This window comes from Pezoporus occidentalis, unplaced genomic scaffold (genome assembly GCF_034315485.1).
Source record: "Pezoporus occidentalis ecotype Australia unplaced genomic scaffold, CSIRO_AGI_Poc_V1 ctg77, whole genome shotgun sequence".
Classification (NCBI taxonomy): domain Eukaryota; kingdom Metazoa; phylum Chordata; class Aves; order Psittaciformes; family Psittacidae; genus Pezoporus; species Pezoporus occidentalis.
Genome location: NW_026916126.1, coordinates 2,116,539 through 2,144,418, shown reverse-complemented (window position 1 = coordinate 2,144,418; position 27,880 = coordinate 2,116,539). Strand labels below are relative to the sequence as shown.

The 27,880-nt window shown below is 40.6% G+C and overlaps 1 protein-coding gene and 1 long non-coding RNA gene across 10 annotated transcripts; one reads left to right on the top strand and one right to left on the bottom strand.

Annotated features, from left to right (window-relative positions):
- Positions 1-67: 67 nt before the first annotated feature.
- LOC134155388 (uncharacterized) lies at positions 68-1,081 on the bottom strand. The gene is made up of 2 exons (XR_009961536.1): positions 945-1,081; positions 68-360 (listed from the first exon to the last, which is right to left on the bottom strand). It is a non-coding gene; the product is annotated as an uncharacterized LOC134155388 (long non-coding RNA).
- Positions 961-20,512, top strand: ZBTB21 (zinc finger and BTB domain containing 21). 9 transcript variants are annotated; one of them, XM_062602530.1, is made up of 4 exons: positions 1,748-1,960; positions 2,895-3,044; positions 5,438-5,613; positions 11,882-20,172. In XM_062602530.1, the coding sequence occupies exons 3-4, from the start codon at positions 5,480-5,482 to the stop codon at positions 15,066-15,068; spliced, it is 3,321 nt and encodes a 1,106-aa protein (XP_062458514.1). In that variant the 5' UTR covers positions 1,748-1,960; positions 2,895-3,044; positions 5,438-5,479; the 3' UTR covers positions 15,069-20,172. The 9 variants fall into 9 exon arrangements, 8 of the variants coding, with proteins under 8 accessions (XP_062458515.1, XP_062458514.1, XP_062458513.1 ...); XM_062602529.1 differs by having other exon boundaries at positions 2,892-3,044; XM_062602527.1 differs by having other exon boundaries at positions 2,831-3,044.
- The last annotated feature ends 7,368 nt before the right edge of the window (positions 20,513-27,880 follow it).

Genomic DNA, 27,880 nt, shown 5'->3' with positions numbered 1-27,880 from the left:
AAATTTGATTCATATTTAATGAAAAGATAATGGGACATATTATCCTTCAACAAAAACAAGGGAAATCTTGTAATTCTAAATTCTATTTTAATACTTGTATTTCAGCACATAAAGCCCTATTCAGGTATTTAATTCAAAGTGGATAATATCAAATGAGAAGCAAGCCTGAAGCGATAATGAAGTCCATTATAAATTCTCAAATCACATCAAGATGAACCAGCACAGCAGTTACAAAGGGTCCTAGCCAAAATCCACCAGGGCCCCTAATTCCAGGGAACAGGGGACTGGCCTGCAAGGCAGGATGCCATGTGTGTGCCATTGGGCAGTGTTTCTTCATACACTGAGCTGGGCCTTCACCTCCTGCATTTTAGAAAAACATGGATTAGAATTATTAAAAAATAAACAAAACACAAACCAAAGAAAAAAATCAGCTCTCAGTGCCCCCCTTCCCCCTCCCCCCCACCCGCAGTACACAAAGTCCAGGCCAAGGAGGGGGCACGGGTTACCGCAGCAGCACCCTACCGAATCCGACCGCCACCGGCCCCACAAGGGGGACACCGGGCCCTGCCTCTCCGTGTGCCCCCCTTCCCCCTCCCGCTGCCTCAGTTTCCCTCCCGCACGGGAGGTGGGGGAGCGGGTGGCAGCCGGAGGCGTGCTGGGGGACTCCAGGCGTTAAGTCGCCGTCCCCGCCACGCGGCGCCGATGGCCCATGAGCGCGTGTGAGGGCTGCCGCCCGTTCGGTACCTGTCTGGAGAGCAGGAGGCGGGTAAAGGAAGGGAATCCCCGTTAACCGTCTACACCCCGCTACCATTCCCCACCGCCGCGCCAGCGCGACGGCTCCCCCACCCCCCTTGTCATACCCCCCCCCCCCCCTCCGCCCCTCCGCCGCTCCCCCGCCGGCCAATCGGAGCGCCGCGCACGTGACGAGCGTTCCCTTCGATGACCTCATCCCTGGTGTGGGATGACGTCAAATTCAAGATGGATGGAATCACGGCGGCGGCGGCGGCAGCAGCGCGCGCGGGCTGAGCACTGAGAAGGAGGCGCCGTAAGGGGGGCAGCAGGGGTGGGGCGCGGCCGGCGGCGGAGAGGGTGAGTAACGGCAGCGCTTTGCGGCCGCTCCGGGGGCTGCCCGCGCCGCGCGGGTCTCCCCGTGTACAAAGGCGTCTTTTCCTGACGTAACTCTGAGGTGGTGTTTTTTTCAACCTCCCCTCCCCCCTCACCGAGCGGGGCTGCGGTCCCTGAGCCGCGCCGCGCGCATGCGTCCGTTACGAAACTCCTGTCGCTCGCCTTCCCCCTCCCCCCTCCCCGCGCATGCTCCCTGCTCATTGAGGAAGCGGCGGGTGTCCGCCGCCGACGGCCACATAAGACTCGCTGGGGGGGGGGGGGGCTGCCTTCTGCGCATGCTCCGGCTGCCCATCGCGGGCGTGTGGTGCGCACCCCTCCTTCTTCGCCCGCCCCTTTCCCTCCCCGCGCGGCCGGAGTCCCGCGCAACTGCGCCGGCGCGGCTGCGGTCGTGCTCTTACTTTACGCGCATGTGGGGTGGCGCCGTTGCTGGGTGCGGAGTTCCGCGTAATTGCGCCTGCGCCCCGCTTGCGGTTGGGTGGGGTGGCGGGAAGGCAGGCGCGCGGCGCCGCCCGCTCGCTCTCTCGCTCGTGTCGTTTCCCTTCCCACCTCTACCTGCGCGGGCGGGAGGGTGGCGGCACCGCCTCAGGAGGAGGTTGCCCAGCCCCGCCGGGGCGCGGCGCCGCGGAGGCTGCCGGCGCTTCCGCCTGTGGGGCTGCCCGCGGGCAGGTGGCGGCTCCGGTCTTGAGCTGTGAAACATGGCAGAGGAGCCGGGGGGGCTGCGTCTCGGTGCTGTAGGTCCTCCCCGGTGTGTCTTGAAGGGAGAGCCGCGCTAGCCTGCGCGTTTCAGGGCGGAAAGCATCCCAGCAAGGTTCCTGCGGCGTATAAGTACATGCAGGTATTAAAGTGTAGCTTGACTAGTCCAAGTGTTCTTTGGCTGTGTTAGTCATGAGGAAAAAGTGTATCTCGTAATCTAGCGGGAAAGTCCTTCCTCTGGACTGCACAGCAGCGTGTGCTGTGCCTGCAGAAAGCTGTGGGAGGTGTTTGACCTGACCACAGCTGTCAGACAATCTTACTTTTAAAGTCCATACTGTCACTGTATGTCCAGATTGGATACAGCTCATGTGAAGTACCGAACGGCAGGAAAACTCAAAGGAGTTATTATTGAGACAGGAAATACTGTGGAATCTAATTCTGTCCTGAGTAAGTTCTTAATAATGAAATGGCACTTGTTTTAAAAGCTATTTGTTTTTTTTTGTTGTAGTGGGAGTAAGCGGTAGGTAGGCTGCAGGTATAAGAAGAGGTTATGGTGAATTCCATACAGTGAGGATCTTGTAGTTTAGTTACAGTTAATATTGTTATCCTCAGATAAAAGCTCATATCAATATAGATCTTTTTAATGTGTTTTTTGTACAACAAGGTTTTCAATACTAAATGAGGGGTAGTAGATGTGTGTTACAGGTAAATCTACTGCTTTTTGTTTGTGTTGCCTGAACGCTGCCAGTTACAGTGTTCTGTTCTGACTTTGCACTAACTGACAAACCATCTGCTTTGACTAAAATTTTCCACCAGGGTTATGGTGATGTTCTTAAGGGGAAGTTTTGAGCAAACTTTAGCAACTGTTTTTATAAACCTTGTTGGCAAAAAAACGCAAATTATGTGGCCTTTTTTGTGGTGGAAGGGCATCTGACATCGCTTTCTCTCAGAAATTTTATTACCCACATGCTGTATGGTTGTACTCTCATAAGAACATTTGGTTTACCTGTAGGGAGTCCAGACATCTAAAGATGCTGCGAACATCTAGGGAACTGTCATTTGCATGTTCTCAGCAGGGACTTGCAGGGAGATGTCACAAATGACAACCTGTGGAGTTTTCAGCTACAACGATGTGTGCCAGACCAGAATTTATGCAGGGGTTCTCCAGCTCTGAGCTCCCCTGTGGCCACTGGAGTGAAGATGACCCCTTGGGAGCAGAACTGAGAGTGAGTGACCATGTCTTTCACTCTCAGTGGTGTTCTTGCTCCTCCACTAATTTCAATATTGCCTTGTGATCCCAAACAGGATTAAAGTCATAATGAGTTAGGTGCTTTTTTTAATGCATAAGGTAACTTAACCTTTAGTATGTATTATCACTTATTTGATGTAAAAAGAGGCAATAGATTCTAAGTTCCTGAAGTCCTTTTTGCATTCTACCTTTAATCGTACACCAGTGTGATACATGTTGGTATTTGTGCTTCCTATTCCTAGTGTGTAGGTTCCTGGTGGCAGGGTGATACTTAGTCAGGTGACTCAAATTCAACATGTTTCTCAGTCTGAGAATGCTGCAGATCACTAGAAGCTTGATTTCGCTAAGAGATTGGGGTTTGTGAGCTCATGTTTTTGTGTCTGTGATGCTAGAGAATACCAATATCCAGAGAATTAAATAGTTAGTGCTGTGATTTTCATAGTAGTGCTGACTACGCTTTCCTTAAAATTAGTTAGAGGCATGCTGATGTTTGGGTTTAAAGGATAACTTTACAGGAAGCCATGAGCTTTTTTACCATATTGAGGTTGTTTCTTTTCAAACTTAAGTAGCTGTGAAGCAGATACCATAAAAATAACATCAAGTAATTTCCCATTACAGTAGTCAGGATTTTGACAGTTGTTTCATCTGAGAAATAGTGATAAGTATGGTCTATAAACACGTGTAGACTTCCAGGGTGGAGGAAGGAGGAGCTGGGAGAGGAAGTTGGGCTGTAACCACCATATGGTTTGTACTGCACTGGGAGGTACTATGCTCTGAGTCACGCACCACAGTCACAGCTATTTCCAGCTCTCATTAAAAGAAATTATCAACTTCTGAGCAAGTGAGCTGTTTCATAATGAACTCTTCTACTTTTAATGATCTGTGATGCTTGGTAGGGAAGAAAAAGAAATCTTGAGAGGCAGCAAAATCTTTTGTTGCAAGTGGAAAGACTGCAGTATGCCCTGCTTTAAAATGTATGTTCTGCGCAAAGGGATTTGCTTTCCCAAAATATTTATAGTATAGATTTAATATTAGCCTATGTACTGTAATTTTTTTCCTTCTTTTTCTTAATGATAATATTTAAGACAACAATTCTCTTACATTTTCTTTCATTCAGCAGTGAAATAAAAAAGTAACTATCTGTTGCCTTTGATTATTGGCTACTTTATGTATTACGTTGTTCCAGAATAGTTTGGGCATATTTTATGAGCAGGAGAGGAAGTGTTATGCAGTAGTTCCACCTTCTTAAACTCATTTTGCCTCCACCACTGCCACCATCAGTTCAGCAGCCTTACAGACCATCAAAATATAATTTTATCACCTAGTCCTGATTGTTGAGGGGGTTTTCTCTCTGAGATTTAGTGAACACACCTCTGTGGTACAAAACCTTTCATACAGTCTGTGATGAAAAGGCATGAAAAATCCTTTGGCCAAATAATTTCAAAAAAATGTTGTAATGCTTTGTCCTGCCATAGTAATCTGTATACAATTAAATTGCAGTCTTCAGGAAAGGAAGAAGTATTTTCACTTTTTTTGTCTCAGAGCATTAATCTCCTTATCCATGGTTTGTCCTACATCAGCACTTTAACGGTGTGAGTAATCTTTAGGTTGCAGTTCATTCTCAGTAATCTCTTCTTGATAAGTTGTGGTGAGCACAGAGACAGTTCTTACATGGTGAACAGTGGGTGTCTCTGCCACTTCTCGCTCCCCATCCCTCTCATCCACTGCTTTCCCTCCACCATTGTGTGGCTCATGCACAGACCGGCGCCAAGCCTGACACCAAAGTACCCTAGAAATAGGATTGTGCCACTGTTTTCAGTGGGGTGGGTGCCCACGAGCTAAAAAAGCATTAAAGGTACTTTGGGGTGAACTCTTTGGTGTTCTGGTCTGAATACATTTGTGAGTATCTTCAGAGAATCTTTTAAAAATTGTGTACTTGAATAGTAAATATGCCTCGCAAAAGCCCTTTCGAAGTAAGAAACGTGAGGAAAAGCACCAGAATTACAGTGGTTTCTAATCACTGTTTGCCACAATGTAATTTACCTGTCACAACCAAAAGGAATTGGTTTAATTTGTGCCAGGGTATAACTCTTAAGTACAGTCTTTCAGCTGTTGAGGTAAATGGCCAAATTCCCTGGAAGTTCAGTAAGAACGGGGCCAGCTCCTTTCTCATAAATACTTTTGAGGAAAGTGTTCTTGTTCATGGAGGGGGATTTTTAATTATGTATTTTAAGGTATGTGAGATGTTGCCTGCCTCCAAATGCACGTGGACTTTGAATAAGCTGAAAATCTTCCATGTGCTATTCATGACCTTATAAATCTCTTATGTAAAACTCATGTAAAATTGCTGTTGTCTTTCCCCTTTTGCAGTATCGTCTTCCCAGTATCTTGCCCATAATTACTGATGGCTGAATGGAGATGATGGCTGAATGGCGTTTTCTTTGGATCCCTTCAGTGGGTGGAAGATACCTGCGTTCCCTGAATCATAGGTTTCTCACTTGGCAATTTTTAGGCCCAGGTTTTATATTAGTTTTGCATGTTTCAGAGTAAGTGCATTACTTTTCCCCCCGTCTCTTGTTTTCTTACAGAAATCTTAGTGTAAACACAATTCTGTTGATAGAAAAGTACCTTATAGTCATATAATTGGCTTCTCTTCCCATCTGAAATGTACTTTGCCTGTACAAAGCACCTTTATATTAATAGAAATGTGCCCACAAGTAAGGCTTGTCATTTTCACTATACCAGCAAAATCAAAAGCAGTATGTAGACAAGATTTTATTGTGAATTGAGACAGTTAAACAGGGAAAAAAAGTGGCTTATATAGTAAAGCAGATAACGGAATATTATTCAGTTTGGTAAGTGTATCTCAGCATTACCAGAAAAATAATAAAGTCAACCTGGAGAAAGAATATATGTGTATATGTTTGATGTGTGTCTCCCCTTCTTCAAATTCTCAATTTCATGCATCTCTTACCAAAAATTCATACAAAATATTTCTGCAGATGAGGTTTTTGTAGGTGTTTCTGTTGTATAGCCATCAAGCCTTTTGAGCTTGCCCCATCAGAGACTAATGGCAATGTTCTGAAACTCAGGAGAATAAAACCTGAAGGGATTTTTAGCGAAAGATATTTTTTAAGTTTCTTAGTCCCTTGATTTAGTTTACAGAAACTTGGATGATGAGTTAGACACCTTTCGCTTGAGGCATTGAGGCTAAGCACAAATACTTTATCAAACTGTGTTTGCTGTGTTTTAATCTTCATGGACTCTTTCAAGAAGAACCAGAAAAGCTCACAGCTAGTGCCCTCTCTCTTATATCTAGTAGCTGTGCAATCCTGCAGCTGGCTGGATCAGTTTGCTGATCTGACAGCGAGCTAGTCCTTCCCTGGTGAGGGAGGAGAGATGAATTGCTCCTTGCAGGAGCTCCTTGCAGGAGCAATCCCTGGTTAGGTTAGACTGAGAGTAAAATGACATTGCACGCTTAGCTGCTGCTTGTTTGTAAACAAGAGTAAGGACCAGTGGAACTTTGTGGTGCTGCTCTGACATCCTGTAGTTTGCTGCAAGTTGGGAGGAGCTATTTTGAGTGTCAGTTGGCAGAACTAAGGGTACTGCATGTGAAAAGTAGCCTCTAATTTCAAAGATAATTTCTTATATCAGGATACCTGTTAATTCTTTGTCTCTAGTGGGGGGCAAAATAGACTGCACAATATTATAGAATTTCTTCCTTTGCTCTAAATTTCTTCTGCTTTCTATGTGAAGGATGAGTGGTTGAAAATTAATACATCAATTTCACACACTAGCAAATACATTATTTATCTGATTTTTATGCCTGTCTTCATACCAGTGTCTCCTTGCTGATGACCCATTGGAAAAGAAAAAAAGTCTGTCTTCATGGAGAAAGTTGCAGTATTATTTCCAGTGAAAACAGTGATAGCCATTTAAATCACATTTAGTTCAATCCAGAAAAACAGAATCCCCAAACTTGCAATGAGAGATTACTCAAATATTTGGTTAGAAAAAGATTATACAAGTGCAAACAACCTTGCTCTGCAGGTTTGGAGCTTTCACATATAGCTTTTGGGGATGTGTAGCAGGGAGTGTGTGTGTAAATATATATACATGGACTGTAGGAGAATATCTGTGTTGCCAAGGCTGTTGATGGGAGCAGAGGCATTTGATGAACTGCTGTCAAACTGACATAATAAAATCCAACATATGATCCTTGAGTAGAAGTTTAAGCAGTGTAGGTTCCTTTTGTATCTGAACTCATGGTGAGTAATGAAACGTTTTTCCCCTGTTGTGTCTGAAGCAGCATGTGAATTTTCAGAGCCTTCAAATCCTGTGCAAAGCACTTGCAACTGAGTGCAATATTCCCGCATTTACATGGGGATAGACCAGGAAGTCATTTGTGTTTCCTGGCTGACTTATAATCCATGTTTCTATGTGTTTTTCAGTGGGTTTGCTCCCACCACACTTCTTGTGTACGTTATCCCTGTTGAAACCCCTGTTCAGTCCCCAGTCTTGCCAGTCTCCTCTGTTGTTTCCTCCTCCTTCCTTGTATTCTCCGCTTCTAGCTGTGGTTTCTTACAGCCCTGGTGCTCCTTGCTGCGGCGTTGCATCTCATTAAGTTTTTCAGGATCTCACTGCCACCCCCAGCATGCTGTTAACTCAGCTTTAGCTGACAGCTATGTTGTTGTAATGGAAGTCAGCAGGCAACATCAACATCTTATTTTAGTCGCTTGTGTATTTGCAAGTGCAAGCTGTTATGCTGAAATTGTTCACATAAATACCTGCCTAATTCTACCAGTAAGGTTTCAGCATCAGTCACTTCATTGCTTCTTAAGGTCAAGTTTCAGATGGGCAGAGCTGACCGAACCACTTGCTGACAAAGAAAGGGTAGGTTCTTGTCTTCTTTTGCTGCAACTCTGGTGCTTATTTGACCTCTCGGTGAGCTGGTTAAGCTCCTAACCAGTAAAATAGCAAAAAGATCTAAAAAGCTGGATTGATCTTGTTTGTTTCCTGTTTCATTTTAGGGAGCTGAATCAACTTACTGGGAGGCAAATGAGCAGCAGAGACGGTGAAAGGAAGAGAAGGGTACCACAGGGCTGGGGGGATGACATATTATAGTAAGGGGTGGAGGGGAGGAAGGGGAAGTACCACTTCAAAAGCAGGTGTATGTTGAAGCTCAATAAGCTGCTGGGCCAAAGATTAAGCTTTTTCACCCTTTGCTTGTGAAGAGCAATTTCCTTTTGTCAGAAAGTAATTTTGAAATAGTAGAATTGTCTTTTTCTATCCTTGTTCAAAACCAAAATAAAATAATCTTGCACCAAATTTGGTACTTAGATTTCTGAAATCTTGTTTGCTGAGATCGGTAGAGAGGGCTGTTGAAGACTGACACTAAAATCAGGAAGGCTGCAGTGCGCCAGCTGAACTAGCCCTTCTTGGGTCTGGACTCTTGCTGTCACTGTTCCTCCTGAGGACCAGCAGCTGCTGGCGTGTGGCACCTGAACACAGACAATAGGAGATTTTTCTGTTATGCTCCTACTGTTCCCTTGATGTAACCCATACATCATGGAATTGAAGAGGAAAAAGCTTTGTTTCCAGTGAGTAGCAAAGGTGGCTGGAAAAGAATGGTTGGGGAGAATAGAAGCAGATTATCTGGAGGAAAAACCTTAGGTAGTTAGTGGCAAAATAATCTTCGGCTGAGGAAGTACGAGTCCTCAAACACCTGTAATCAACATCTAGTATTCAAGAGACTGCCATAGTTCTGTTATCTGCAGATAACAGGCTAGGCACACCTTTTTGTGTCAGGCTGAGCACAGAGAGCCAAGCATTGGCTGTGAGGACAAACTGTTTTAAGGAGTTTTTGTCTTCCTGTGGCTGCTCCACTACCACCATTTGCTGCCTCTTCAGTTATGCCAATGCAATTGTTCTTGAGATTGTGGTTTAATATAAAAATTGACCAGCATTGGAAAAGAAACAGTATTTGGTTTTTTTTATTTATTATCTGAGCTGCAGTGTAAAACATGCCTGCGAATATTTGTACTGGCTGGGCTGAAGGAGTGAACTGCAGTGTGCAGTCTTTGATCAACTTTGTTATTGAAAAGTGTTCATGTAGTAAAATTTTAATTCAGTGTACATTTGCTGTAGTAGTCTTTGGCGTTTTTTTGTATCTAAATATTTCAGGCTTTCAGTTGATCTGTGTAAACATCTTAAAATGGTTCTGCAAACCAGTTCTGGTTTGGTCCTTGAAGTATCATAGCTTGTTTTATTTCTGAGTGTTACATTTAAAGGCTATTAAGCTGAAAGTCAAGCGCTTGAATTAGGAAATTCCAGGATTAATGCTGCCTTTGCAGGATTAATTATGTCCCTTGCCATTTGTGTATGTTGCGGCCTTGGTTACTGTTAAAGTGACACAGTTATATTGTACAAAAGAGTTCTGCCTCCTTCACCTCACAGAAGAGACTGCTCTGAGAATGAAAGGGAGGGTTGTAGTGGAATGCTTATCCCTGTCTTATTTAATGTAATAAATTGAAGGTGTCCTGTGAATAAAAAGAATGTAGAAGAAGGATGTGTGACTTGGATTCTGCTTTAGACCTGCAGATTTTACACCTGTCTCTACTAATAGCATTACTGGTTTATGTTGTAAGGAACACATAGTAATTACATGGCGTTTACTCTGTGAGTGTCTTACACAAAACACAAGGCCTGGGTAAAGCAGATTAAAATGAAATACCTGAAAATATTTCAAAACATTTGACTAATATATTCCTTTCCTACTGTGTTCTTGAAGTATGGGTTCTACACCTGCTTCTGTTGGATTTCTCTGTAATACTGCTTCAGTTCAAGTTTCCTTCATAAGCATACTATTCATATGTTACCTCCTTATCCTATGCTACAACTTGCATCCAGATGAATCACTTGAGTTTGCAAATTCAGTGTCTTTCAGATGAAGCTAAAGGAAAAGATGCATTCCTGGAACACTCGTTCTAATAACACTCCTTGTGTTAATGCATGCTTAGGCCATGGGACTGGATTAGAGCCAATCAAACTCCACCACTTTAAATTGCAGTGGCATCTGCAAAGGATATGGGTAGCACTGACAGTCGTTCTAAGCAAAACATAGAAAGCTAACTAAGTCAGATTGGTTTCTCAAATTCATAGAAGCTTGACTGCTCTGCATTTTTTAGGGGGATTGGGGGAATTATGCATTGTAACTCTGATGTGAATTAAGGATAAATTAGTGTTTATGAAATGATACTGCAAAGCGCTGAAACACTCAGTACCAATCGAGTGAGGAAACAGAATTCTGCTTTTGCTATAGTCATGATGCTGTTAAGTCATTCAGACAAGGTAGTTTGAGATCTAGAAGTGGTAGCTTAGCCCTATGGTATGATCAATGCCCCACGACTGAATGCAGCACACTTTAAGTCATTTCTCAGTAATACCGATTTAGACTTCGATCACTTACTTGTATCCATTAGTTATAAGATATACCACCCACATTAATCAAAGGGTTATAGCTTCTTAATATTGTTTTTTATTATCAGTTTTCCTTGTGAGCTGATGAATAGTGAAACCTTTTTGTTGTAGCGGCATACATCATGTATAAATTATAAACTAAAGAGTAGTTTCTCAAGTCAGCTGTGAAAGAAGAGAATTGCTTCAATCAGACACATCACTGGCTTGTTTTACTACCACCATGGAGGAAGATAGTGTAAAATTCTTAAAGGTTAACTTGAACAGAATTGTAAGCGCATGCATGAGAAAAGAAAATTGGATATTGCTGATTTCTCTGTGTCTGTGCATGCACACAGATAATACAAATTTCAGCTCGTGTCCCAGAAGTTCTTGGTTTAAACCAACTTAAAACCTGAGTCTCTTCTTTTGTTAAGATCTAATTAGGAGCAGTGTACTAAGTTACTGAGGTATCCTGCAGTATGGAGCAGGTTGTGTTTTGAAGCATATGGAAATGGAGATTTCTGTACTGCAGTTTAATTGGTGCTTAGTGTACTCTTGGATGCATCTGAGGATAGCTGTTCCTCAACTTTATGGGTTGTGGGCATAAAGTGCTCTTATTTTAACAAATAAAACAGAGTTAGAATAAAGCAAGCACAGATACTTCAGTTATAGTTGTCTCATTTCCAAGAAACGAGATCCTGTCAGTGCAGTTATAAGTGACATATTTGATAGCTAGAAGTATATATTAACGATACTTATTAAGCCTAAGCAAACATTATGAATGAATCTAGATTACAGACAATAATCCTGTTTTCTTCTGCCTTCCCAGTATTGCTCTTTCCATCATCCTATTAAAAATGATAACAAAATCCTGTTAATTTGTTTATTCAGCAGGAAACCGACAGGGTTACTTAACCTCAGAAAAGTGGCTTGGCATAACTGAGCTTTAGATACCTGATTCAAATAGTTTATCAATGTAGTTGTCAAGATAGATCTTCATAAAGCTAAAGCTGAGATGATAGTGAAAGGATTGAACTGTTCCATCATGTGGACAGATATATTGCTGGAAGAGAACACAGTCCACCAGTTATTTAGGTGTAATATTCTTGTTGTAAAATGAGTATTTAGCCCTGTATTTGAAAGCAGGCACATGAGATGGTTCTTCTCATGCTTGTGGTAACAGTTTTATTCTAATTCCCATAGCTTTCCTCCAGACAAGATGCTTTCTTCAGCACTGTTGATGTTGGGTTAGCCAGTTTATGAAATACAGAGGGATTAGGTGTGTTTACTTTAATCTCTAACAACTGTTCACAAGAGGTAACCTACAACTTCTTTTTTGTTGTTGTTCTTTTTCAGAAACACCAGAATCATGGAGGGGCTCTTGCATTACATAAATCCAGCTCATGCCATTTCACTTCTAAGCACACTGAATGAGGAGCGTCTAAAGGGACAGCTGTGTGATGTTGTTCTCATTGTAGGAGACCAGAAATTTCGAGCTCATAAAAACGTTCTGGCTGCCAGCAGTGAATACTTCCAGACTCTGTTCACGAATAAGGAGAATGAGTCTCAGTCAGTGTTTCAACTTGACTTTTGTGAGCCAGATGCTTTTGATAATGTATTAAACTACATTTATTCTTCATCCTTGTTCATTGAGAAAGGCAGTCTTGCAGCTGTGCAAGAGTTGGGCTACAGTCTTGGAATATCCTTTCTTACAAACATTGTTTCTAAGAGTCCTCAAGCTCCTTTTCCTGCTTGCCCTATGAAAAAGATACTGTATCAAGATGAAGATGAAAGTAGTTCCCAGAAGAGAAGTGTCATTGTCTGTCAGAACAGAATTGAAGCACAAGTGAAAGGTATAAATCAAACACATGATTTAAGCCATACTTCTAAACCTTCATCCTCTGTTGCTGTCAAAACTAGCAGTAGACCACAAGTAACAAAACCAGCTGAAACCCTTCACAACTTGTCACTGACTGAAAGGAGATGGCTGAAAGAAAGCCCTGCGAGCTATACCAAGGTTCATGAAACTTCTGGAACTGTGGAGGATCAGAGCAGAGGTGGTTTACTGAAAAAGAACACAGTACTTCCTCAAATGCCTTTAGCAGAAAAAGAAATTGCAAGCGATGAACCAGGAAGCAGTGGTCAGCTTTTAAGAGGAAAGGCTGCAGAGATGTCATTAAAAAGATCGCGCCCACCAGTCTTGTCTCTGCGTGGTACATCAGAATCTACGTTTTTGTTGCGAGAGGCAGGAAAAGGAAGTTGTCAAGGTGAAGACAGGAATTTGCTATACTACTCAAAGTTAGGGCTAGTAATCCCATCTAGTGGATCTCGTCCAGAAAACCAAAGTATTGACAGAAGTGGGCCACTTGTAAAAAGTCTCCTTCGAAGATCACTGTCCATGGACAGCCCGGTTCCCATTTACTCACCTTCTGTTGACCTAAAACCTTCACAGGTATCATCATCCTCCTCACCAGGAATTAATGATTCCCAGAAGACATTTAATGTTGCATCTCAAAAGTCATCCTTGAAAGAGTCATCAGAGAAATTAGTCGCAGATGAAAAACCACAGGTAATACACCCACATCGCCTTAGGTCTTTCAGTGCCTCTCAGTCAACTGATAGGGAGGTTGCTTCTCCTCTCACAGAGGTGCGAATAAAAACTGAACCTAGCAGTCCACTTTCAGATCCTGCTGAAATAATAAGAGTTACAGTGGGTGATGCTTCAGCATTGGCAAATAAAGACTTTTCTTTTAAAAATGAGGATGATCATAAGGAACCAAGTAGCCTTCCAGCAAAGAGGAGATTTCAAGCTGATAGAACAATACCATTCAAGAAACTGAAGGCAGATGAGCAGGGTTCTCCTGGGTCAGAAGATAACTTTGAGGAAGGCTCAAGCCCTACGCACCTTGATGCTGATTTTCCTGATTCTGATGTCAGTAAAGATGAATACAGTGAGTTGGAAGAAGCAAGGCCAAATAAAAAATTTAAATGCAAGCACTGCCTTAAAATTTTCAGGTCAACAGCAGGTCTTCATCGTCATGTTAACATGTATCATAATCCAGAGAAGCCCTATGCTTGTGACATATGCCACAAGAGGTTTCACACAAATTTCAAAGTGTGGACGCACTGCCAGACGCAACATGGAATTGTGAAGAATCCCTCACCAGCTTCCAGTTCACATGCTGTTTTGGATGAAAAATTCCAAAGAAAACTGATTGATATAGTGAGAGAGAGAGAAATTAAGAAGGCTCTAATTGTTAAACTAAGACGTGGCAAGCAAGGTTTTCCGGGACAGTCTGCTTCACAAGCACAACAAGTCATCAAAAGGAATTTAAGATCGAGAACCAAAGGAGCCTATATTTGTACCTATTGTGGGAAAGCGTTTCGTTTCCTCTCACAATTTAAGCAGCACATAAAAATGCACCCAGGAGAGAAACCAATTGGAGGAAATAAGGCTCTTAAGCAGAAAGATCATATTCATATTGAAAGTCCAGCAGAAAACAAAGAGGTTTATCAGTGCCGTCTTTGCAATGCTAAGCTCTCTTCACTTATTGAACAGGGAAATCATGAGCGACTCTGTAGAAATGCTACTGTCTGTCCTTACTGCAGCCTTAGATTTTCTTCTCCAGAGCTGAAGCATGAGCATGAAAGCAAGTGTGAATACAAGAAGCTTACTTGTCTTGAGTGTATGCGTACCTTTAAATCATCCTTTAGTATTTGGCGTCATCAAGTTGAAGTTCATAATCAAAACACAATGGCTCCATCAGAGAACTTTTCTTTACCTATCCTGGATCACAATGGTGAAATAACTAGTTCATCAAGATTGCCTCCTCAGGCAGAATCCAATAAAATGAACAATTTTGTTACTGCAAAGGAAGATGGTGTGTTCAGTGATTCGTCAGAACAAATAAATTTTGATTCTGAAGATTCCTCGTGCCTCCCTGAAGACCTGAGTGTTTCCAAGCAGTTTAAAATTCAGATCAAAGAAGAGCCTGTGGATGATATAGAGGATGAGGTCACCGAAACGAGCAGGGAACCGAAGGAAGTAGTCTCCAACAAAGATGCTGGCTTGTGGCCCTGTGAAAAGTGTGGGAAGATTTTCACTGTACGCAAACAACTGGAGCGTCACCAAGAGCTGTTATGCTCTGTGAAGCCATTTATTTGTCACGTGTGTAACAAGGCCTTCAGAACCAACTTCCGGCTGTGGAGTCACTTCCAGTCTCATATGTCACAGGCTGCAGAGGAGTCCACAAATAAGGAGCCTGAGATATGTCCACCAGCTAATTCTCCATCACCCCCACCTTTACCTCCTCCCCCACCCCTCCCCAAAATCCAGCCTTTGGAGCCTGATAGTCCGACAGGCTTATCTGAAAGCTCCACTACTACTGAAAAATTGTTTGTACCACAGGAGTCAGATACACTCTTCTATCATGCTCCACCACTCTCAGCAATCACTTTCAAAAGACAATACATGTGTAAACTCTGTCATAGGACTTTCAAGACTGCTTTTAGTCTTTGGAGCCATGAACAGACACACAATTAGCTTTAACAGATAAGTTTAAAAGCTGGTTCATTGGAGGCTGTGTTCAGGATCTCAGATGTATGCCATGTAAACTAGAAATTCAAGAGGATCAAAGTGACAACAAGGATGACGAAAAATTTGGAATTTGTGATGCTGCTTGGATTTGAAGATTAAGGTAAACTAACTTGGTTAGTAGATAGAAAGCAGAGTAATTTAAAATACTGTGGTCTGGGATCTAATAGTAACAGAATGATTTTTATTTCATTTAACACTGAAATGCGATCACATCTGGATTGTATGCATGGATCTTCATCCTGTGATGTTGGTGTGTGCGTGTGTATTATATATAAAGTTATATATTAAATGAAAGAGTAACAACAATTTGGAGTCTAACTGTGAGTTTATAGTAGTGAAATACTGTAACCAACTTCATTATTTTATGTTTTTTTTAAGAAATCAACACATGAGCTCCATATAAATACTTGCCATGCACTTGCAGTTAGGGAGGAAGTGGATGGAGTGTCTTGCTATATTGACTTAGGTCTTAGAAACCTTTAGCAATAACAAAGAAACCTCAAGTTTGAGTAATCCTGATGTTATTGGATACAAATGTTTGATATTTTAAGGGAACATAGGATTGTTTTTTTGTTATATGGAACTTGTGCAGATTAAAATAGAAAGTCAGCAATATTATTAAGATTTTATATAAAAAGTAGCAGCAAGCCTGCTTTCAGCCATTTAATTATATGTTTCTAAGGAAAATTGGGTGGGAGGGTGTACTTTACTTTCTATAATGTCCAAAGACTAATTTACTATAGATACTTTGGTAGTTGAAGTCGTATTAACAGCCACCTTAATGCAAATGGTACTGTTTATAATACAAACTAAGATTGAATGGATGTCAGACAAGTTTCATAATTTTGTTTCCACTATTTGTACAACTGTTTGTAATTCTAACTACAAGGAATGTATAACTATTAAATCAAAAAGAGAGCTCATTAAGGCACAGAAGATGAGTTCTGTTCCTACACAGAGTAATAAGCTTGGCCATGAGTACGAAGATATGTTTTAATATAAACTAAAAATGTAAATATTTATATAGACACCTGTATAAATGAAGAAGTATGTATTTGAAATTTGTATTAAGCATACATATCCAGCTCAAAGCAGAGGAAAAAGCATCACACTACAATCACTGCATTTTATGAATACAATGCATAGAATATTTCTTTCTGACGCTTTCTGTCATGTGTGATACTGTGTTGCAGTTTTCTGATTTGTTGAAAATCATGGTAATTATGGGATGCAGGTATTCTGTGTGGTTCCGTTATTTACCTCAAATCAACTGGAGTGTTTAGTATGAGATCATTGATATTTACCAGAAGCTATAGTAAGGGTCCAAAATTATTCTGTAAGTAAAAGAAATATTTACCCAGAAGTAGGTGGGAAACTAACGGTGAAAAATTCTTCTACTAGAATTTAAACTTGGAGTGGTGATGAATTAAAGTGAACATAAATGATGCAAACAGTGTTTATGATCCTGACCAACTTTACCCTGTGTGGGCTGGGAGAAGGGATTTGCATTCCACACTACATACTCTTGAGTCCAGTCTGTGTTTGCTGAAAACAACAGGTCATGAGTTCCAGGGGAAGCAGGAAAGAATCTTTAATTTCAGCATCTCAAGTAAGAAGAATTGCAAGCTGATACCAAGATTTAGGAAAATCAAGCACAAATGTAACTCCTAAGAATCTGAAGATGGGAATCCTTAGTTAGGCACATGCAGGAGGAGATTCTTTTCTCAGTGAAAGCTCAAGTGTGTCAGAGCACAGAGTTTTTTTATCATTATTTTTCCTGTAAGTTAAATTTAAAAGAATTGGCTCAGGATGGACCCCTGACGTTTTTCAGCTACCAAAATATTGCAATGTTCCTTTCAAGCCTCTTCTGTTTCATTTTTGTTTAAAATTGTTACTGAACACTTCTAATAGTAACGTGTTATTCTTTTTTTTTTTTTGTCCTCTTTCAGGCAAATGATACCTGAATATGATTGCGCTAATTTGTTAGAATATCAGTTAAACTCTTTTGGTGACATTGCAATTAAAACAAGGTACTTGTTTAATAGTGACATTTTTAGTTACAGACTTTTTTATTTCACCTAATTAAGACTAAATCTCTTTCTTATCAGAAATAATTTCAGAACAAGTTTATTGCACTTCACCTGGTTTAATAAAATCAGAAAAACATAAAGCTTCCCTAAGTATCCTTTAAATGTATTTAAGAAATCTGTCCATATAAAATATAATCATGGGGTGGGGGTTTTTTAATGGTTCCTAAGTTTTCATCAATGATTCCTCTACACAACAGTCTGCAAATTTATATGTAGCCTTTTAAAAATCGTGCTTTCTGAAGCAAGATGGCAACTAGGTCAGCTGTGTCATAATGGTCTAACTTCCAACTGGAATTCTGCTATGTAATACAATGATAAATTTCACACACTTAAATGAAAAGTTTGTGCAACAGCTTTGAAGGAACCTTGACGTTTTTCCTAGTACACTATGTGTTATAAAAAAATACATAAAATATTTTGGTCTAAGTAGCCTCTTTCTAAGCGTTTGGGTTTTGGGTTTTTTTTTGTTTGAATTTTTTTAAGGTTTTTTTTGAGCTGTGTGGGTTGGTTTGGTTTTGTTTTTTTTTTAATTCAGTTCCTGTTGTTTAATAAAGGAATTCAGGATCTCTGAAGTTTAAATAGGAGATATTTATATAGCAGTTGTGGTTTTCTATTAGCTTTTATACAGTATCTTAAAAAGCCCTTGATAGAAGTGTTTATTTTGGAGGATACCGAATAAATATGCTTCCACTTATATAACTTTAATATATGTTTTAAAACTTAAATTATGGAAAAAAAATGTTAGTTGCTTGTTTATAAATAAAGGTCTTTTGAAGAGTGTCTAGTTTGGCCTCAGCCAAAATAAAAGGCAAATTTATTGATACAGAAGCCTGTCTTCATCATATTTTGTTTAATACTTTAGCTGTGTGCTAAAGTGACATAAAGTTCGAGGTCTTGTTAAATATAAAAAGTGGTTTGCTTCTTAAATTTTGTGACAGGAATGTGCAGATGTTTTAATATATAGATTAGAATCTTTAATTCTTCATTTTTTTTTGCTATTTTTATAATCTGTTGGATATATCTCAGAGGACTATCCTGCTTCAGTAGAAATACAGTGGAAACGTTTCTTGCATTTAGGAGGAGCAGGGTTGAGCCATGAAACGTATTTTGATTTGTTTTTCTTTTCAGGCACTGTGTTGGCAAAGTGTCTAAGTTAAGTTCCTTTAAGATCAGTCTTAATTTTTTAAAAACGTGCTTAAGCTCTTTGGTAGATTGGGACCATGATCAGCCTTGAAAGAGCAATGGCAGAAAATAGGTACAGAACCAAAAGTTTAAGTTAATTTTCCTCTACATAAAAACTGCATCTACAGCTAGGGTATAGTTCTGTAGTTTTATAAAAACAAAGGAGATGAACCAGTAATAATAGAGTCTTTACTTTGGGGGGATTTTTTTTTTGTAAGGGGGAGTGAAACACCCTCTGACAGTTAATTGGGCAGATAACCTGCTGAAGCAGTGGGTGACACTAGAATTTGTCTTATGTGTTTTAGAAGGGAGATGTAGCCTTATCCATGAACCAAAACACAGCTCTGAAAGTCTTCTTCCTGCATCTCCTATTTAGGCAGGCCTTCTAGTGACGTCCAGTAGATTTATTTTTTTTTGTCTGATGTTTGTTTTTCCCCAAGTAAGGGGGGGACGCAGGTTTGGTCTGAAGCTACACGTACTCTTTGTTTCCAAGCTTCCAGTGATAAAACTAGAAGTTACTCACATGGGATAAGGACAGACTATGCCTAACTTTTTGGCACTAAACAGTGAGGGTGCAAATATCTGGCATGAGCCTGTAATCTGGCAGGTGCCTATACTGTTTAATAAAACTGTTTACATTTTCCTACTAGAAGATTTAGATAAAAATCAAAGCAAGCTTAAGGATTTGGGGTTTTGGGTTTGTTTGGTTTTTTTTTAATGTTACTGTTAATGAATCAGTGTTAAAAACTTTGTTGTTGTTTTTGTTGAACACAGCCTAATAGTATTTTTTTAATGTCATTGATTCTTGTTTATTTAAAATGACTTGTGGAAAACTGTACTATAACTGTTGTACATAAAGGGACACTATCAAGAGAAAGGTTGTATACAGTAAACGTACTTATCTGTATTAAGAATACTTGATATTAATAAAATCAAAGAATTTAAAACCAGGAATTGAGTCATAACAAGCTGCCTTGGCATCCTCAATTGTTGCAAGGATGTCTGAAAAATCTATCTGAATTCTGTGGGTTGAGCTTATTTTCCATGTTGCTTTTTCTCTCTCTATTCCAGAATAAAGGACTTAATCCATTTTTTGCTTTTCTGGTTCCTCAGCCATACAAATTACTTTTTAAAGACACAAGCTTCCCACTATTGCAGCAGCATCTTTAATTAAAATACGTACATAAAACCAGAACAAACTATCTTTTGCAATGTAACATGCAAAAAACCATATAAAGTGCACATTTTAAGGCTTATTCTTGACAGTGTCCCTTTAAAAAAAAGCCAGGAAAATGGGATCACTTTTAGTGCTTGGGTACAGAGGAATAGTTTCTTACAGTTTCTAGAAATTTGAATTACCCAATATATTTGCTATGGAGTTTTCCAGTTACACAAAATCACTTGTCATTTTAAAGGATTATAGAGGTAAGACAAAAGAAGCTGGTTTTATAATCCTGTATACTTTACCGTCATTCTATATCCGTTCAATACCTGAGGATGGCTTTTTACTTTTTTTAGGACTGAGACTTAATAGCTTAGGGTAACTTTTTCTTTAATGTAATGTAAATCCATTGCTGCTTTGTACAACTTTTTCTACTGTGTGTTTTCTTTACTTAGATCTTGACTAAGAAATGTTGGCGCCCAATAAACTTACACTTTGTTTCTTTTGAATTACTGTGTCTTATACTGGAATCTCTTGGCAAAGTGTGATGTTATTATACATACCATTGTGTCTGCGGGATGGGAATTTTGTTTATAAAAGAACATCTTTTGATCTATTTCTTGGATGTAAATGGTATTTTTTACATCACTAAAATAATCGCTTTTTGTTTTAGTACATGCCCCACTGAACATATTACTGGAAAATACAAGAAAACCAACTGCTTTAAACAGTCTCTTAAAAACTTGAGTGCAGCCCAGATTGTGCTTCTTATTCAGAATGGAACTTTCTGGAAGCAAGGTTACATCAACTGAGTATCTCTTTCATCTAAAGAGATGCAAGCCTGGATCAAGCCAGATGTTTGCAAATACATGGTCAGGAATGTTTATGGTATTTTGCAGTGCTGTCATCGAAAGCAGTTTTGCTGCATGTATTTCCCTCTTCAAAACCGCATGGATTCCCATGATGCAGAAAACTGTCTTTTGAGAACAGGGTTTACTAGGCCTTTCTTCAAAGTAAATGAGACATGTTTGAGAACTCTTAGGCCAGTTTTCTCAACTCCTTGGCCTCCACAATGTCTATCCTTTGTGCAGTTTGGTTGAACCCATTGACCAACTTCACTCACATTTAACAGAGGAGCAAGGTCTCCGAAGTTAACCTTTAACAGGTTTCATAAAAATCACTGACTGAGTAGCAAAGAATGGTCTTAGTGGGAAGGACAAGATTTACATCAAGAGCATGTGCTGAGCAGTTATCTGTGGTTTTTACCCCAGCACTTGACATCCCAGCGTGTGCATGTGTACTATCTTGTCAGTGTAAGTAAGTGTGGCAATAGGTCAGGTGAAATATAAGGCAGAGCTGCACTTAAGAAGTTAGGTGAGCTGTGGAAAAGGCAAAGAGAGGGCTGAGGGCTGTTCTCAAAGTTGTTCACGGAGTCATAAATCACCAAAGGTTTGGCTCCCTCTTTCTCCTTTCTGCATAGGGAACTCCTCCAGCTCTTTCCACATCCAGTTAAGATCTACATACAGTCCTCTCTCTTACTGTTTCAGAGTAGACTAAGATCTACTTAAATGCTTCACAGAAAACACCTGCTCTAGAGACCATGTAACCTGTATTTGACATAAAAGCCAAGAAGCAAACTAAAATGATAAAAAGTTACTGATAATGCTGTAAGTATTATGCATGTTTTCATGGTGGTTCTAATTCCAGCTGTCTGCTTCTAAGACAGTGCTCTGCAAACAAATCAGTAATGTTTACTTACTTTTCCCTTCACAGGATGTTTCCAGTTATCACCCTTTTTTTAATATACAAACACTAAGAGGATATTTTTTTACTTCTTGTATTACAAGTATCCTACGTGGGTAATATTTGTTTCCAGTCCTGAAATATTCTGATAATAAGAATTTTCAAGGTCTTGGCTGCAGGGAAGCAACGTACACAACTTTTATTTCCACTTCATATTACATGTGTTGAAAGAGTATATAGAAAGCAAAGACAGTTTCTGCTAACAAAGAATTTGCTTTAAATTGCCTCTGCAGTTTTGATACTATTCTTAACAGTTTCTTAATGTCTTGTCAGTCCAGGGTCTAGGATGGATACAGCTGTTTAATATCATGGAGCCTGGCTGTAAACATTAGCTTAAGCTGGTGTTTGTGGGTGCATGCTCTCATCCAGCAACATGCATCGCTAAAATGAGGTCCACTGGTGTTAAAAACGAGGCAATGATGCCTCTTTTAAAATGAGGCAAAGATGCTGTAACGTCTGTGAAAAAGTTTAAGGGAAGAAAAACTTCCCAAAAGATTGTTTAATACAATTTCCCTTACAATCTTGCCTTGGAGAAAGTTCAGATCCTTTTGGAACACTCTTTGAAAACTGCACATCACAAGGGCTTCACAAGGAGTGGCAATTATACCTATGGAGATACATTCACAGTTTCTCCCCCTTGCCACACAAAAGACTTCCTCTCTGTATGGCAGCCCAGGGTTGTGATTAACAAGGCAGCTGCTGTTTCCTGCTGCCTCTTCTTCACTCATCAATTGACTGAGCAGCCAAACACCATGAGAAGGAAACAACTTTGTTAGCTTGTATTCAGATTACTTGTCCCAGAAGCAATTTGACTGAGGCATGTAAAAGCATGTAAGCGCATCTTTTAAAAGCATGAAAACACATCTTTTAAAAACATGAGAAAAAAAAACCAAACTATAAAATTACCAAACTGTCACTCTGAGCAAGCCTGGAGAATTACAGATACTAAAAATGAGATTTGAAATTGGGTGGGATTTTTTAGCAAGCATTAATTACTACAGGACTGAAAAGGGGGAAATCCACAGTTTTATGGAGGTGATCCTATAATCTATTACGTACCTCTAACACTTGTGTGCATGCACTAGGAGGAGCCAGAAATAAAAGACTGAACCATCACATCCACCTGAAGAGCCACACTTGAAAGCATCACACCTAAGGCAAACCCTTCTCTATATCTATTTGTATGTATGTATATAAAAATGCAGCTGAGTGTGTTTAACTATGGCTCAGTTACACTGAAAGTGCTGAGTCTGGATAATATTCCCTGTTAGGTCAAAGGCATGTTACAATACACTTTTGTCTAAAAGCTAGCTGTCTTCTCTGGAGTATTTTCACTGTTCTAGAAGGCAGCATGGGTTCTGAGATTTTTCAGAAGCCTTTATTTCATACTCTTGCTACTGATTTCCTACAACATTGCTTGAAATGTGTTTGCTCTCAGTCTAATATTTAAAGATCTCTTTTAGTACTTACGAAGTCCTTTCTTCTTTCTGATGCCCAGTGTTCCCAAAGGTAGTTGGTCTTAGTGTCCTCAAGCATGTGTGTGAGGGACATATGAGTGTTTGTACTGCATGGAAGAAGCACACATCCCTGGGAAGTCAGCAACTCCTGGGCTGGAGCCTAAGATTTAGGAGAGGCAGGAATCTCTCCAGTAGTTCTTTGCTGTTTCTTCAGATTTATCTTTGACATAAGAAGCCTTAACCAGTTGGACACAATGTTAACTCTGAGGCTAAATTAACCCATAAGCAAGAAACGATGTAGCTGGAATCACTCATTGTGTCTAGAGTGCCGTCCTTGAGGAACGCATCCCGCAGTACTGCTCATGCGTATAGCAGTCTCTCCATCGCAGCACCGTCACCTCTGGTGATACTTGCGCTCTCTGGTGGAGAGAATAGAACTGGCTCCAGCAGGTGGAAATAAAAGAAGCTTCTCTGCCATGTCTTAGTTTAAAAATGTTCTAAAAATTCACAGTATTTTAGTAAATGTATTTTTGAAAAGTAATCATCGTAGAAAAAATAATACTTTCAAACATGTTTTTTCTTCTTCCATTGGAGTGACAGGTGCAAGTAGTAAAAGAAATAACCAGCAATTCCAGACAAAACATCTGTTGCTAGTCCTTGTTCCTCTTGCAAACCACTTACAAATAGACTATTTACTGGATATTGGAGAAAGGGAGAAGTGTGATCCTACAGAGAAAATAAAAATAGTTATAACAAAATGATAAAAGACTTCTGTAATTAATGGGTAGAATACTGATGTGTTACAATGAATACTAACACCATGGTGCCATTGTACACCTTGATAGGCTGTAATTCTCCTGCATGAATGGCTTCAAAGAAAGTACAAGTATCCAAGGTGTACCAGCTTGGGTCCGTGGTTGCTCTAATAGAACTGAAACATGGCTTTGCAGTTTTGCGTTATACCTGAATATGAACTTTGAAATGATGACTGATCAAAATAAAACATTGTGACCCATTTCTTTTGAAACTTTAACCTATTTGTCAATAATTATATTTTTGGGGCATAGCTGTTTTTTCAAGATTTTTTTTTTTTTTTTTACGGACAAGATTGTGTATGAAAAACATATATAATAAAAAGCTGTGAAAGTGATTTTCTGATCTAATGAAAAATTCAGTTCCTGGCAGTATGCTTTCTTAAGTACTTAAGAGATGTAGGCATTTGGGCAAAGAAGAATTGAATGACCTAAATGAAGTTTTTCTACTATGAGGTCGTGGTGGATGTATTACTTCTTCTTCAGTAGAGATTGGTGTTTGGATAGATCAGTATCCCCTGGTTTTGCAAAAGGACAAAAATAAAGAGCAGTTAGTCAAAGTGCAAGTCTAATGATGTCAAACCATGTCATCATCTCACAGCTGTTTTGCTATGCAGCAAGACTCCCCTGTTAAGAAGATGTTCTCTGGAAGACACGAGCTGGGGGGAGTTATTCCAGATCAAAAGCCAGCAGAGAGCTGGCCTCCTTCCCCCGACACTAGCTCCTAGTTATGAAAGCTTGCTTAGTGGCACTTCCTCGGTGCCAGACTGCTGACGGTCTTCCAACAGGGTTTCTCTGGGAATCCCATCTTGCCTTTATTCCAGCTCTTTGCACACTCTCCGACAACTGTTGCAAAGCAGGGGGCAGCATCTCTGGTATGTTATAGAATCATAGAATCATAGAATCTTTAGGGTTGGAAAGGACCTTAAGATCATCAAGTTCCAACCCCCCTGCCGTGGGCAGGGACACCTTATGCTAAATCATATCACGCAAGGCCTCGTCCAGCCTGGCCTTGAACACTGCCAGGGATGGAGCATTCACAACCTCCCTGGGCAACCCATTCCAATGCCTCACCACCATAACAGGAAAGAATTTCCTTCTTACATCCAACCTAAACTTCCCCTGTTTAAATTTTAACCCGTTACCCCTTGTCCTATCACTACAGTCCCTAAGGAAGAGTCCCTCTCCAGCATCCCTATAGCCCCCTTCAGATACTGGAAGGCTGCTATGAGGTCTCCACGCAGCCTTCTCTTCTCCAGGCTGAACAGCCCCAACTGTTGAGTCACATGAAACAAGATGGGTTATCTGGTAAGGGTCTACAGAAAACAAACTGGAGAGTACACAAGAGGGAGGACCAAATGGAGGAGCTCCTCATCTGGCTTTAGCACTCCACCTTTTCTTGCCACACAACTCCTGGGCAAATCTGCCAGTCAGCAGGTGGAAGGACATGCCTGTTACCAGCCTCTGGAACAGCAGGTAAGAGAGTGCGGGAGACACTGAAATGCTACATGTGAAAGGGGAGATGGTCTCCTCTTTCATAAGAAGTAACATGCCAAGGGGCCGCATTTCAGGCATGAAGATTAACAGGTCTACTTCTGGCAGCTGAGCTGTCCGATGAAGAGTGTGTGGTGGTATCACTTCAGGCTGACCATTACACCAGCAAAATCTCATTGTGAAGACATGGTTCTAGCCACCTCACAGGTAAACTTGGCATCACACAGAGTCCTGGGACACTGGAAAAACCTCTGCTGGCCAAAGTGCAGTTTTGCCACACTAAGGATCTCTTACGCTATTATACTGTCCTGACAAAGCACTTCTTTCAGATTTCATGTTAGACTGCATGCATGGCCTCTTATGAACCTTCTCTTTCTTTCATGTGTGTAAAAAGTACTCTGGAGCTCAGAGACAAAGAGTTATTGAGAAAGGTTTGGATTGATTTTAGATCTCTGCATTGTAATTTTATGAGTGATCATTTAATCACAGTGATTGAACCTACTGTGCTGCTTTTTTTTTTTTTTTGGTCATTGTTCTGCTCACAGTTCTAAAAATGAAATTGATTAAGTAACTGTGATCTCATCCTGCTCCCTTTGCTTATATCTATAATGCAGGATGCAGGATAGTCTCAGATGAGCACTTTGCAGATGCTGGCTCTGAGTGCATAACCTGTTGTGTCACACCCTGGCATACACATTTGCCTGTGCCAAGTCTAAGCCACCATTCCTGCAAGAAACCTGCGAAGTTCAAACAAATAGTCAAAGTCCTAAAATTCTGACCACATTCTGTCTGTGGGGTGAAAAACAGCATCTCTGAACACGTGTGATGAACCTGGCAGCACTACTTAACGGGTGAGAGAGTTCTTTGTTGTCCATGTGCCTAGGATAACTCTACCATCACAACATTCTAACATAGGCTAGGTCAGAGGAAGCTGCAGTTGTCTTCTTGCCTTTCCAACACAGAGTGAAACAGTTAACAAAATTCATACTTCAAAGGACCAAGACAGGACATGTGGTAACCATGATGAATGATGCATTTGTACCTCTGTTGTTCCAGAACCTTGTAAAATCAACTCTGTATCAATTTCACTCACTTTACATTACTTAAACTTGCTTTGCAACCGTCACTGACAGAGCTATATACTTGCTAATTAAAAGAAAATACGGGATTTGGGAAATGCAGAAGTTGCTTAATAGTAATACAGCACATAGCAGAGCCTAGAAGCATGTCAGAATCACAGTTCCCAGCTTCAAAGTATACGGAATTATGAAAACCTAATTACTTTACTAATCGCATCCCCAGAGCTATGCTTTGATGGGCAAGATCCTGAATGTTCAGAGAGGGCTATTCCAAGTTCACAGGTGCACAAAAAAGGAAAATAATTAAATATAAATTAAATATTAGCTGCCACATCCTTTTGCTATACTTCAAAAGTAAAAATGTAAAACATTTCTAGAAACAAGATAGCTGTTAAAGTTCTGTAAGAGAAAACTGCCCTTAATAGTTAAATGTAATCTTTTACACTTTCTTGCCATTTCATGTTCACTAATTGGACTCACAAAATTCCTGCCAGTGAAGGAAAACTCTCTGCATGGCATATGTGGGGAACTGAAACATGGGACAAGCTAAGGCCAGGTTTGTCTGCCACAGCACAGTGCTGTATTAGAAATCCCTGAACTATCTGCAAACAAGCTGTTACAGCAGAGATACTGGTTGGATCTTAAAATCGACCAGACTAATCAATCTAGTCTCTCAGCAGGGTCAAATAACCTGTATAGGAAGCTGTGCTAGCATAGCAATATGGCTCCGGTTGTGGATCTCTGGAGATCTCAGCCCCTTGCTCCTTGGTATCATGTAGGTATCATGTAGGTATGCTTGGTACCATGTCGGCAGATGGCAGCTGGTCAGCGAATGGAGTGCAGGATTTCCCTGTGTCCCAGGCAAATAATACTTTAACTTACGAACAGCCTGTTCTTCTTAGATAGGTACAGTCACCTAACTGCAGCAAATAAAGCCAATTCTGGCCCTGTCAAGTTTGCAGCTTATAGGTGCAAATGCGGACAATGCATTTACAACACAAAATGATCAAACTGCTTCTCAGGCAGCGATCTGTTCCTCCTCCCAGAGGCCTAGTCCCAACATTCTAATGTACTGTATTAAATGTTGATGGAACAGCCTTTCAGGTATCCCAGGCCCCAGAGAACAAGGTGAAAATCTGCAGCAAAGATTATTTACATTTCATGGAACAGGATCAGGTCAAGGAATACTTCAGCAAACTGGACATATGGGCCCTGATGAGATGCACCCACAAGTGCTGAGGAAGCTGGAGATGCCATCACAAGGCCACTCTGTATCATCTTTGAATGATAGTAATGACTGGGATAAGTGCCCAAGGACTGGAGGAAAGCAAACTTTCCTCCTAACTTCATGAAAGGCAGGATGGAGGATGTTGAGACCTGAGACCAGTCATCCTCACCTTGACCCTGAGAAGGTGATGGAGCAGCTAATTCTGGACACCACTTCCAGACACATGAAGAACAAGAAAGTCATCAGGAGAAGTCAACATGGATTCACCAAGGGGAAGTCACACTTGATCAATTTCATAAACTTCTACAATGAAATTACTGGCTTGGTAGATGAGGGGGGAGCAGTAGATATTGTCTGCCAAGGCTTCCGACACTCTCACACATGTGCAACAAGAACTTACAATAACATTTCACTACCAACCTCAGTGACTTAATCACTGGTTGCTTGAGAA